Source organism: Fragaria vesca, linkage group LG5 (genome assembly GCF_000184155.1).
Source record: "Fragaria vesca subsp. vesca linkage group LG5, FraVesHawaii_1.0, whole genome shotgun sequence".
NCBI lineage: Eukaryota > Viridiplantae > Streptophyta > Magnoliopsida > Rosales > Rosaceae > Fragaria > Fragaria vesca.
The window spans coordinates 18,866,018-18,879,417 of record NC_020495.1 but is presented as its reverse complement, the minus strand read 5'-3'; the positions used below and the strand labels follow the sequence as shown (position 1 = coordinate 18,879,417).

General features: G+C 39.4%; 3 protein-coding genes across 3 annotated transcripts; 1 reads left to right on the top strand and 2 right to left on the bottom strand.

The window, feature by feature from the left end:
* Positions 1–1,358: 1,358 nt before the first annotated feature.
* Positions 1,359–4,703, bottom strand: LOC101309735 (splicing factor U2af small subunit B-like). The gene is made up of 2 exons (XM_004300037.1): positions 3,678–4,703; positions 1,359–2,136 (listed from the first exon to the last, which is right to left on the bottom strand). Exon 1 carries the CDS (start codon positions 4,547–4,549, stop codon positions 3,707–3,709), a length of 843 nt encoding a protein of 280 aa, XP_004300085.1. The 5' UTR covers positions 4,550–4,703; the 3' UTR covers positions 1,359–2,136; positions 3,678–3,706.
* An 810-nt stretch (positions 4,704–5,513) lies between these two features.
* Positions 5,514–11,848, bottom strand: LOC101309158 (mitotic checkpoint serine/threonine-protein kinase BUB1 beta-like). Its single transcript, XM_004300035.1, has 11 exons — positions 11,836–11,848; positions 8,797–8,983; positions 8,630–8,689; positions 7,877–8,021; positions 7,592–7,749; positions 7,288–7,372; positions 7,075–7,199; positions 6,209–6,365; positions 6,026–6,111; positions 5,772–5,849; positions 5,514–5,675 (listed from the first exon to the last, which is right to left on the bottom strand). Exons 1-11 carry the CDS (start codon positions 11,846–11,848, stop codon positions 5,612–5,614), a joined length of 1,158 nt encoding a protein of 385 aa, XP_004300083.1. The 3' UTR covers positions 5,514–5,611.
* On the top strand, positions 10,310–11,031 carry LOC101309450 (calvin cycle protein CP12-3, chloroplastic-like). Its single transcript, XM_004300036.1, has one exon. The coding sequence runs from the start codon at positions 10,339–10,341 to the stop codon at positions 10,726–10,728; it is 390 nt and encodes a 129-aa protein (XP_004300084.1). The 5' UTR covers positions 10,310–10,338; the 3' UTR covers positions 10,729–11,031.
* Positions 11,849–13,400: the final 1,552 nt, after the last annotated feature.

Sequence of the window (13,400 nt, the reverse complement as noted above, 5' to 3'; positions counted from 1 at the left end):
ACGCTAGTCGTCACTAAGCGGAATTCTCATCTTCGCCTCTCGAGGTATGTTTCTGTTAAGGCCCACGGTACAGGGCCTTGTCTTCTGGGCTCCGCGCCTCCTAAAATACGGGTCATATTCCTATATCTGGCCTTGTACCTGTCAGCACAGACACGAGCTAGAGGATAGACGGGGGTTGTCGTCCTATAACCCTTCAATGCCTAAGTTAGTGTCACACCCCGGTCCTGACGTCGGCGGGTTTTATGCACCGGACGCCAATCCTGAAGCGTGAGCGAGTGTTACAAAACGAAACATAAACTAAAAACACTATCTTCTAGGCTCGTCGGGTACTTTTTCCCGGCTCTGTCAAATCTAAATACTTCTATGCAAAACATATTAGAGATGGATGGGTGAGCAAAACCACGCACTTAGTGGGTTTAGGATAAGGTTCTTGGGCCTAAAATGAGTGGTTTGGCCTTTTAGGGTTATGTTTTATTTATTTTCTTTTAACTTTGCCTATTACGGTGTTTCGTCGTGAACTTTTTTTTAATAAGTGAGCATGAAACTGACGAATAAGAGGTCTATTTAATATATCGTTGTGGTTCAGTCACAGACTTTTTATATGCCGCATGTCAGTAGAGGGAGAGTATGTAATAACCTTTTTTGGCTTGAGATTCAATATGTCAATGTGAGTATTTATTCAAAAATATCAAACTTCCCAATTCGCTGAATCTTTATTTTATCGCCGAACTTCTAAAAATATATTTCACCATAACGTATCAAGTTATACACGTACATATTTTGGTGTTTAGTTCTTATACCGGATATTACTAACTAGGCTGATAGGCAAATAAGCAAACAGCTACAAAGCCTTAGGAATCCCTTTCGACCATCACATCTGAACATGGATATCATGCTACGAACTTTACAGGTTGTTTATTGGTGGTTGGTGTCAAGTATTTCTCATATCCTCGAGACATCTCTAATTGATTTAGACTCTCTATATCAAGGAATTATTGGTGCCATTTTTGAATCTCCATTGTGAAGATAGGGTGTGCAACTTCAAGTACGTGGATGCTTTATTGGATAGTCGTAGGAGCTTATTATAGACAATGAGTGTTGGTCATTAAATTTGTTTTAGATGATGGTGTGCAGATACTGGTGTTGGCTCGTTACAGTCATTAGTGTTTACTGATAGTTGATGTAATCTAGTCTGAAAACCCTGTATGTTAGCTCCAAATGCAGTGATTCTCTTTCCGTGGATTATGTGAGACGGGAGAAATGGTTTCATTGTTCATTTTAACACTTTTTTTAAAGGAAAAGTTCCTATTTCTTTTCGTTTGTTTGTGTGGGATCAAATGTACGATGCAAACATCAATGGTACATCAAAACTAACCATTTCATTGTAAAACTAAAACACTGCAGACATGTCACCAGTGACTATTGTGTGCTAGACGAATATAATCTAACTGACTGATGATGCAATACATTTGCAGAGCACTTTTGGGCACGACCGATGATGTAATATCCTGCAGAAGAAATACCTAGTACCAATCAAACCAAAGGAGTACCTAGTGGCAGGCTACACCATAGCTAGTCTGAATCTGACCTGTTTTCTTGTTCCTAAAACCATACACCGCAATATTAATAGTTCACAGAGAAAGAAATGAACGTCAAACTCGGATTAAATACAAGGAAGAGAAAACCGAATGGCGCTCTATCAGTCTGTCAAGCACTAACTTCCAGGTCCCGTGGATACCTACCTACACAATGATGTGAAATTATAAAAACTAAAAAGCAGAAGATTCTGGCCAGCCAGACATGATATAGAACTGGTAATTGCGGGTCTGATATCACCATATCACCAGCGTGCTGAGAATCCAATATAGATTCAGCATCTAACATTCAATTATCATGGGCGTTATGATGTGTAAACTGTAGAACAAGCACCCATCCTAAGAACCTACACTGCATATGATGCTATCAACTAGCAACATCCTGTAATATTAGAAAGGGGGGAAAAGAAAAATAGCAGAGAAGAAGAAAAATAGGAGAAGAACACAGGATCAAGCTAGCTGTGTGATATCGTACTGCGCTAGCAGTGGAAGTCATCAAAACTAGAGTCTCCATGACATGAGCTTTACAGGCCACTAAAAGCTGTAAAGACAACAAAGGAAATAAAAATTAAATCAGATTCACCAGAGGACTTCATATTTGATTGCTGCGAAATCAGTATGACAGTTTCGATATCTCACATCTAATGGCAATGCAGATAACTCATATGGTTTACATTGCTCTTTTATATGGTATGCAATAAAAGCTAAACACACGCATCGTTAGGACCTGACGCAACAAACATCAAAGGCAGAGAGCAATAAAAAGTTCTAAACATACATGACAACCAGAATTACCACAGAGAATGGTGCTGGAACTGAATGAGTGTGGGTACCAGAAAACTTTTACTTTCCATATAAAACAGAAAAGTAAAATATGTTTGTGTGTTCCCCCTAGGCCACTATCTGTACACCAAACTTCAAAAGAATCCAGAATGGCCAATTTAACTATAATATGAATTAAAAATCTATCAGGTCCAGAGCTTAATAAAAAACACTCATGCTTTGTCTAAACTTGTTTTAAAAATACAGACAAAGCAACTCTTTCAAAACCTGAACCTTATAATTTTAATCAACAACTGAAACTAATATATGAAAAGGAACTCTTTCTCACGAGGAATAACTATGAAAATCACATAGAGATACTGAGGGAATGAAAACAATATAAAGCTACGTCTCTGCTGCAAAGTCTAAGTAACTGAACAGCTAAGTAAGTGAAACTATTACATTGAAAGGAACTCTTTTGTACGATGAAATCTTGAAAAGGAGATACTTCAGAATCAACCTAATTATAAAGCTGCTTGTCTGCTGCAAAGTCTAATTATTTGAGTAGTAAGTATTCATTAACCAAAGAGAATGAAAGCGTAAAGACCGACACTAGTACATTAAATTTCCACAAATTCAGAAAACCAACTAGTCATTTAACCAATTATTAACATATGCTTAGGGTGCTACGACCTGCTTATGCATGAACGGATCCATGCTCATTTCAAAGAGAGATTTGGCGCCAGCATGATTATAAAGCTCATGCTTTAAATCATGCAGTGGATAATGGCACATCCTCTTTCCCTATTATGTCTAAAACAGCAAGATCTAAAGCGAAATTTATCCATCAACAACGTGATCCAAGTCCTATGTCAACGACTACTCCGTCTAAAAAACCTCTAGATTATGAGTCAGCAATTGAATTGAAACTAATATTATGTGATTAATTCACCGTCATAACCCTCTAATTGATCCACAACGAAGCTGTGAATATAAGGATTATCAATTTTTCACAAGCTTCATTCGTCTTCTCCTAAAATATATATCACAAAGCAGAAAGCACAGAGAATACAGGTAGAATAGTCAAGAAAGTACAGCATCACAAAGAGAATCAAAAATGAAAAGTCTCAAACTCGGGTGTTCATTCACCAATTAAAATCGAAATCCCTAAAGACCCTACGAAAACAAAGAAAACAGCTCACTCGGGTGTTCATTCACCAATTAAAATCGAAATCCCTAAAGACCCTACGAAAACAAAGAAAACAGCTCATCTCACACTAGTACATAAAGTTTAAAATGACACAGAGAGAGAAATATTACCAAATTCCAACGAAAATCCAACTCCACAATCACTGCTTCTCCTCCCTTTCTCGGTTCCACTGCTCAATTCTAGCACGGCGCTCCTCGCTCCCTTCCCTCACGGCCGCCACAGGGCTCCTGCTCCTGGTTCTGCTCCGCCCGGGACTGCCATGTCTCCTCCTCCCATTGTCTCTGTCCCTGTCATACCTATCCTTGCTTCTCTTCCCATTCCCTCTATAATCCCTCTCCCGGTAGTCCCTATCCCTCCGGTGCCGCGGCGGGCTCAAACTCCGGCTGCGGCTCCTGCTCCGGCTAGCCCTAAACCCGCGGTACCTCCCGTAAAGCTTCCTCCTCAACTCCCTCCCAATCAGCTTCACGTGCATAAAATTACAGTAACCTCCCCGGTTACAGCTGTTCTCCTCGAACTGGCGACACGTGGCCTCGCGGAAATCCGTGACCGGCGAGAAGTCCGCGATAATCGGGCGGCCGTTGTAGAATCTCCCCTGTAAAGCCTGGAGCGCCGCCGCGGCTTGATCCTCCTCCTTGAACTGGACGTAGACGTTGCCGATCATGTGATCGGCGAGATTGTCGCAGACGTTGAGGCTCTCGATCTCGCCGAACTTGTCGAGCTCCTCGAAGATGTCCTCGTAGAAGTCTTCGAAGTGGTCCTGGATCTTGCGGGGGTCGAGGGGCTGACCCTGGGGGTCGACGCCGGGGGTGATCATGTCGGGGCGTTGGTACATGTTGGAGAGGAGGAGCGTTGGGCTGATGGTGGGGCGGTTGTGGAGACGGGAGCAGCGGTCGCCGTGACGGCACGCGCCGATCTTGAAGTAGAAGGGGCAGTTCACGCGGTCCTTCTCCGTCCCGAATATCGAAGCCAAGTGCTCCGCCATTGCAACTCTCTGTGTCTCTCTCTAATTGAATTCGAATTGAATTTGAGTTTAATCGAATTTGAATTTAGGGGGAGTATAATGGGGAGGATTGAACTCCGGAGTCCGGAACCAAAACCCTGTGCGCCTCTGCCCGGTGGTGCTTACTTCATTCGTCGACTTTAGAATGGCTCCTCTGATCCAAATTTAACGACCATGGACTTAATAATATCGTGGCCGTACACGTGTGACCTTGTAGGCCAGATCAACGGAGCTTCTATGTTTCTCGAAATGTCCTTTGTTCTCATTAAACGACGTAGTATCATGTGAACTGTTTTTTTTTTTTACCAACATTCCTGAGCTATGCGATTTCCATGGAAGTTTGGCTCATTGGCTGCAACATATAGTGTGGAGTCGAGTAGATGGTCAAGGTGACCACTTGAGGAGTCGAGGATCGGATAACTTATCTGTCAAGCTAGCTTGTAAAAATTCCTATCGAAATGGAGTGGTCAGAAGGGTATATGGAGCAAGTTAAACTCGGAGAAAAGGAAAATCATGTTTCAAGGTGAAGTTGCAAGAGACCATGATGTGACTAATGAGGATGATGATTTGGTGAGAGAGCTTGTCTCTCGCCAGATATGGGAGAATGAAACTCGCCACAAATATGACTTGAAACAAACATTTCCCAGATGTTGCAAGCAGATGCAGACAGACATCTATGACCTCATTACCTTCATTTCCCTAAACAAGGACTAAGAAACAACAACCAGTTGTAAACAAAAAACCTTGATTCCATGTAGTAGGGATACCAAAAGTCCAGTAATGACTCTTCATACTTGGAACTTGACTTCAAGCGCAATCAAGACGCATACCAGAAAAATTGAAGTCCATTAACCAGAGCAATATAATCAGTTAAAAATGAGTGTTAACCAAGAATTTCTCCTCCTCGAGAAATTCGTGTGAAACTAAACAGATCCAACATGAACAATAAAAAAAATGAGACCTGGATCAGACTTTAGAAGATATAAAGTTGATCCACCAATACATCGTACAACACAGAGCATAGAACTTCTGCATTCATCATCATCATCTGGGAAGACTATTTAGAGGGAAATTGCGTAATGGTTCCCGTCTCAACAACTCTGTTTCCCTGCACAAAATAACATCAAGGAATACTTATTGTTAGTGGCTGAAACAAACATCTAAACCAATTTGAAACCTAAAGTCTCATTGAACTAGAGCTTACTTCTTCAGCTCTTGCTCTTCACCCTGTCTAGGCTGCACGGTTGAAGACTTGGCACCTTCAGCATTCATTTTATGTGTTCTGCAGAAAGTTTTAACCAGCACATAAATAATGATTGATAAGAGCAAACTGATGCAACAGAACCTCAACCCTTAAAACTACTGCAAAAGTCAAGATTGGTATCTAAAATGCAGTGACAGAGAAATGCAGTAACAGAAGAACTGCACCAAGACGGGGGAAAGTGTCATAAAACTCACTCTTCACATTCTTGATCGACGAAAATCTCAATGTGGGCACTAGTAGCAGTTGCTCCTCCGACTCTAGGCACGGGTCTTTGTCGAATCTGAAATAATTAAATCCAGTTAGGATTTAGGAGTTTGTGAAGTCACTGCGAGATTGTCAAACTAGGAAATTTTGCATCAAAGGAAAGAATAGGAAACCTTGTATGATGTCCACTTGGAAGGGATTGCAGTATTTTCTTTATTTCTCTCTGCTCTAGGTCCAAGGGTGTGCCAAGAATTCAATTCTCTCTTTGGCACTTCTGATTGATCAATGGAATTTGAATCTTCTTTATAAATGCTGAGTGGAACACGACCCCTATAAAGCCAGTAAAGCATAAGGTCTCATGCACAAGTGTTTTAATAGATCACGGTATGCTCGCAGATAACACAAAAGATGTCCATATTGAATAAGCATCTCAAACTGAAGGAAGAAGATTGTGGAAAAAAAAAACAGATGAATTATATCACAAGACAGAAACAGGCAAATTGAAGTTTACGTCGAGAGATAAAAATAAAATTACACATACAGGAGAGGCTAAAGTCACCATGAAAGTAGTCAACACATAGTAGAAACTGTGATCTTTCAGAATGATCTTTATGCAAGAACATGAATCGTATGATGTAATGGCATCACAATGTGTTGAAAATCACTTTCACTGCATGTTGTGCATGTTACAAGAACAAAACAAAATGACTTTTTTTCATAAGAATCATTTTCTACTTTCAGGAAAAGAAAAAATTCATTACCAAAGCCCTTCAAAACCTTCTTTTCAAATCAACATAATATCCGAATTGGTGATATTGGACTGATAATGGATGTTAAACTTATTTGATTTTCAGAAATAGTTTATAAGTTTCTAAGGTTCATAACAGTTCAGAACACGTAATTTACTTGGAATAACAAAACTAATAGATAGAATTCCATATGCTCACCTATCTAGCTTCACATTCTTCTTCAACAAACCAGAGCTCTCACTTGTCTGCATACCTGCAACATCTCTAAGATTTGAGTAATGCAGGACAACAGTTTCATATTTTTTTCTGGAAGAATATAATAATCCAGAATGTACCAATGGAACTTACGATTTTCCCTGTTTGCAAGGACAGTCCCAAAGCTCCGGGTGGGAAAGCGTTTCTCTGCTGAATCCTCCTAACAGTTCAAAAAGATTGACTCGTAAATGGCTTGTACAAACCAATACTAAAATATAACCCTCACAACGAGTATAAGAGTAGCATACCTCTGGTGCTTTTGGTGGTCTTCTCATTGAGCGTGCAATAAACTTCCTAAAAGCATCATTCAACTTTTCTATGGGCTGAGCATTCCTATAAACAGAACAATGGTGGCTTAATGCACATCATGAGTAGGAAACAGAAGAAATGCAATATTAAAATGTAAAATTAACATATGAAGACCTAAAAGCATCATTCAACTTTTCTACGGGCTGAGCATTCCTATAAACAGAACAATGGTGGCTTAATGCACGTCATGAGTAGGAAACAGAACAAATGCAATATTAAAATGTAAAATTAACGAATGAAGACCTTGATATCCCAAGATTTAATAGTTCATTCGCAGCTTTCACTTTGTTCTTGGATTCCATGAGCAAAGCATAAGATATATAAAACTGAGAATGTGACTTTCCAATTTCATTTGCATCTAGAAAACTGAATATGACTTCAGCATCTGCACAATTTTCAGCCTGCAGAACAATTTCATTCACAACATTACATTAGATTGAGAATATGAAAATGGCACCTAGAAGGCCAGCACTAGAACAAATAATGGTAAATTTCAATCATTTAATAATGGAAAGAAAAAGAACCCACATATTCCAACCAGACTTTGAGATAGCGGAGATCGTCGTTGTAGCGGTCTGAATGCCAAAATGTCCGCACACATTGCTCATATATGACAACCAGTCCCGAGAAATCTCCACCAGGAGGAAATGCTTCCTGGACCCACTTGATACACCTATCACAGAGATAGGAGGACAAACATAAGATTCCATTTGGATGAAATTATTTCAAAAGACGAATTTTCTTTTGTTCTGAGAAACAAATTATAATTGATTGGATAAAATCTGTTTGATATAGCAAGATGCAGTATATTAGCAAAGCTTTTACAAACTATACACACTGCATCATTTACTTCAGGACTGTATAAATGAACTGCAATAACATTTAACAGGCAATTTAACTGCATATTATTAAATGAATACTGAGATTTCAAATCAATCCCTTCAAATGAAACTAAACAATTGGACAGGATGAGAAAGACATGAAATCTACAATTACAAAATGCAAAAGTTGGAAGTGGAACCATAGACATGTGAGATAAGATAGTAGTCAATAATCAGTTAACTAGTTTGAAATATATTTGAATAAGTTTAGAAACACCTATACAGAACGAATCATTTCAAATTCATGCTCTTCTTATTCAGATCTAGTATAAATCACTTGCAATACTTTAATTGGGTTATTCAGCTATGTAATTTCAAAATAATCCCTAGATTTCAAATCAATCCTCCCCAGGAAAAGATGAAATGTAAACATCAAAATATGAGAGTAATCTGTACTCACTCAAGCCACGGCTGCAGAGGGTCATCTCCTTCATACTCATCAATAGCTTGAATCAACCGCCTTACCATTCAAACCAAAACAAATCAAAACCAAAACAAAATGGGGCATACATAAATATAGATAAAAAGAAGCCAATGAAGATTAAGTTTCGAGAAGAAGAAGAAGACCTTCGTTGTTCAAAGAGGGACTTCTTGAGTTGATTGTCAGTCTGAGCTTTGAGGGCGTCGTTCAAGATCTCAACTTTGCGGCCTCTCTTCAACGGCCTCACGTTCTCCTTGAACAGCTCCCACTCGTTCCCCGTCTCCCGATTCGACGCCAAGAACTCGGATTCTGGATCCAAAACCTCTATTTTCTCTATTTCAATTCCACTGTCCGCCATACTACATCAAGAAAATTTCAAAATCTTAGAATTAGATTTGTGGCGAAATCAAAAACCCAGAAAATTTGGAGAGTACCCAAACCAATAAGTACAAGATTAAAGAAATAATTTCATGTTTTGTGTTCAGAGATTTCAGTAATTACGAAAAGGGGGGGAACTTTGGTGTAATTGAAGCTTACCTGCAGAGACCCGGCAACGGAGAATTGAAGAGTGAAAGATCGGAGAGATGATTGAGAGGAATCTCCGGTGGGGAATAGAGTGAATGACTACGACTTGAAGATGAGAAATTGAGAGAGGCGGTGGTGGTGGTCGCAGCCTGATGAGGAAAAGTTTGTATGTTTGTTTTGTTTTTTGTTTTTACCTATTTTAAGGTTATTTCAAAGTTCAAAATGAAACGGCTAGTTCTCCCGCTCCTTGCCCCAAGATAGTTTGTATATTCTACTTTTTGTCTTTGTTCAGTGTAGAACAACATTACAACAAGTAAACAACCTTATCAGGTGCCCCTCAAAGAATTTTAAATTATAGTTAAGATATCAATAGTGTTTATTTGATTCATTTAATCTAAAATTCGTCATGTCATAAGCTTGACAAGTGATTCAGCATTTAATACTTTATTTTTATAAATCTATCATATATATGCATCACCTGAAAATAAAATAAATGTTTCAAAATTAGATTAGTCGGATTACACTTCAATATAGTATATTTTTAGTTTATGAACCCTGACTAGCACGCTTGTCCGATGTGTAATACATCAATCTAAATGCGTAATACATTTTGTGGTTGATCATTACTTGCTTATGCCCCAAAGCTCGTTTGACACACATTTGAATTGAACGTGCGTGTATAGTCTTTCATTCATTTTTGAGAGGTTCTTACTCCAATAGCGTAACAATGTAGTTCACGTGCTAGCATATTGCAGAATGGTCATTTTGAATCAACTTCCATAGTTCCATAAGAAAGAGGGGAAACCGTGGGCGACGAAGCATATTATGTGCCGGAAAAGAAAGAAAGATGGGAAGCAAAGATTGGGAAATCATCCAACACGACAGTTAGTTGCTATGGATAAGGATGTCGTATTGCAATCACGTTTGATCGAACACGCCGCAGTGTCTCTATCATGATTCATGAACAATGCAAGAGACTGTTACCTACCCCTACCCATTATTCAAAGGAAGAAAGCCCTAGAATCTTTGGGGGCAATTACGTAAACTCAAAACCCCCAAGTGAGTTAAATATTAACCATGGTTAAGCCCAACCAAGCTCTTCCATTATTAATCTGTTACAAGTCATAAGAGAAAGAAGAAGCTTTTGATCAAATACGAGAACGATGGCGAGCTTAGCATCCCCTTCGCTTTCCACTCTGCGTTTCAGCACCGATTTAACGTCGGCGGCGTTGGTGTCCTTTCCGGTTCGGGTTGCGATTCCGGCGGGGCAGAGGAAGGTCGGAATGAGAGTGATGGCGGTGGCGAAGTTCAAGGGGACGCAGATGAGGGAGAAGCGTCTGACGGAGATGATCGAGAAGAAGGTTCTGGAAGCCAAGGAGGTTTGCGGCGAGGGAGATCCGATCACGGACGAGTGCAAGGTGGCGTGGGACGAGGTGGAGGAGGTGAGCCAAGCCAAGGCCGATCTCAGGCTCAAGCTCAAGGACAGTGATCCTCTCGAGTCGTTTTGTCAGGATAATCCTGAGACCGACGAGTGCCGAATCTATGAAGATTGACTCGTGCCACCATCTCCATCGTTATATTATTATATATTGGGTTGCTGCTCTGCTCAGATTTATTTTAAGTAGGATTAATTAGCATGATGAATGTGTAAGTTTGATGTATTAGTTTATAGTTTTGTGCCCCGATTGTGCTATCTAACTATTATTATGTGTTGTGGATTTGTGTTTCTTATACAATGGCATTGCCAATGTCTCTAGCTTTTGATGTCAAGCAATTAGTGAGTAACCAATATTACCAACATAGCTGAAACTAGAAAGAAAGCTTACAAAAAAGATTCAGATTTTCTGTTTGGATTTAAGTAGTTTGAATTTGTTTGAATGTATTCGGGGCCGGCAATTGCAGATGTTTTATAACCATTAGATGGAGTAAGGATAATATAGTGGTCTTAGATTTTACTTAATCTAATTGTTAGAAGTCGTCCAAGCAAATCCAAGTAGTATAAAGTCTAAATAGGGAAGCCAAATTCTACAATAAAACCATAAAAAAAGAAAGAAAGATATGTTTTTGTTTTTAGGACAACAAGACACAAGAATACATAGATCATAGATGATCATAGGCCATACCGCTCTTCATATGATGGTTTCTTGCTACTTGCAAGTCTAGTAATGGAAGAGGCAGCAAGAACCCTACTTATTATTAGTTCCCTTGGCTTTTTCTCACTTTGTCCGATGCCTTAGACCAGGCTATCTAATCGGCGAGTTTATGTAGGTTTGAGGTGGTTAATGGTGGACGATGGTGAAATACAGGTGGTGGGACAAGAGAAGACTGGGGCGACAGTAATGAGTAGGGCTGGCAATTTGAGTGGAGTTAAACCAATCAGTCAACTTCCGTGTTGAGCCAACACAGTCAGTAACCACGCAAGAGCTGGGACTCGAACCTAGCACCTCGTACATGGAGAGACTTGCCTCCAACCACTAGAGCAATTGCTCTTCTTGATAATATATATGCAAAAGCTAAACTTATTCTATTACAGAAGTCAAAATAAGTGTTTAACACATCAAATAGATTCTCAACCCTATTACCCACACTATCGATCATTTCTTTTCTTCTCTCCTCGCCGTTCTTCATCTTCACCTCACCTTTCTTTCTTCGTCACCCACCATCACTCGCCATCACCATCGTCCATCAAAGCACACTTTTCCAAATTCTCTTCCATCGATCAAAGTCCACTCTTTCTCCTCTCTAATTCCTGCATGTAATTAGAATTTTGGTTGATATGCTTAGTTTAATAGTTTCTGCCTTGTGATGGTGATGGCTTTGTCGATCCATTGTTTGATTTGTTTCTACCTTTCCATGTTTTCTTGTGATTATCCTTTGCTATGGAATCGAGAGCTATGGAATTGAGATTTGAAGCTCGAGCTTTGTGAATGATGAAGTCGACATCAAGATTTCAGAAACACAACAAAATGTTTGGTTTTTGCAGTGAATTTGAATCATTGTTTTTGCAGGTTCGGTTGGAGGCCCAGCTGTACCGCTACCGACCAAAAGTTCGGTATACGTACCAAACTGTCGGGATACTGACTTCATCGGTCGATTGTGGCATCGGAATTTCTCTCCAGCCGGAAGTTGGTACGGTAGGCGGGGTGCGTGTTTTGTGTCGATAACCATACCGAGCCCAGCCCTAGTAATGAGGTGTCGATAACCATACCCAGCCCAGCCCTAGTAATGAGGTGTGTATGTAGTTGGTTTGATCTTGGTTAGGACGAATGGATAATGCATACATTTCCTTTTTATTTTTTTGAAAGAGAACCGAAAACAATAAACTACAAAGAGAAACCTCGGGTGCACCTTACTCCCTCAAGCAATCAGACTAAAAAGCATTGTGTACCTAAGGGGAAAGTTGATACAACGAGAGCATTAATGTTTTTCGTATGTCACCGTAACGGTAAAGCATATGATGTAAAACAGTCATGTTCAACTAGTCAGTTATTGATCAAGAGATTTATGGTCAACCACCGTTAGGTGTAAATCTAAGAGTTGAAAACAAAACAAGTTAACTTTGAAATAACACTTCTCACCGTTAGATTTACATCCAATGATAATTGATCATGATTCTCTTAGTCAATAACTGACCAGGAGAACGCTACTGTATGATGTAAATAGTTGAGTACTGTCTAACGCACTAATTAGCAAAACAATATTGAGATTAGTCTTAAGAGCTTTCTAAGGAGTTTCTACTCATTTTGTACCACTTAGCGAGGTTAGCGAGGTGAGGTTAGATGTCGATTTTTCATCAGTATGCGAGGTTATTAGTGTGTATTATGATTGTGTTCTTTACGAGCTTTTCTTAGATTTAAATGTGGCATGGTCGATAAAACTAGACTTTGGTAGTTGCTTGGTGAAGACCTTAAAGTAGTTCAAAAGTTCAACTTAAGCAGCTGCAAAAGGCCTTCTTTTTTTTGGTCGAAGCACAAGACCTTTGAAATTCGGATTTCGGAGGCCTCATATCTTATAATTAACTTGTGATATATATCAAATGGAGTTTTCATTGGAGCAAACATGAATGAAATTTGGGATGTATATTCAATTTACCACCTTGCATTCTCCTCTCAATCTTCGACACTGACCTGCGAAATCTCAAATCTTTTCTTATAGAATTTAATGAGGTCTCTGATGACCATGTTAAAATATATATATATATATATATATATATATATATATATAT

Bases quoted from the DNA above. Each gene is read 5' to 3' on its own strand.
- LOC101309735 (XM_004300037.1), bottom strand. From the start codon at position 4,549: ATGGCGGAGCACTTGGCTTCGATATTCGGGACGGAGAAGGACCGCGTG.
- LOC101309158 (XM_004300035.1), bottom strand. The intron at 7,200-7,287 runs GTATGCTACTCT...TTGAACTGTTAG, and splicing joins GACCACCAAAAGCACCAGAG to GAGGATTCAGCAGAGAAACG. The intron at 5,676-5,771 runs GTAAGCTCTAGT...TATTTTGTGCAG, and splicing joins GAAGAGCAAGAGCTGAAGAA to GGAAACAGAGTTGTTGAGAC.
- LOC101309450 (XM_004300036.1), top strand. From the start codon at position 10,339: ATGGCGAGCTTAGCATCCCCTTCGCTTTCCACTCTGCGTTTCAGCACC.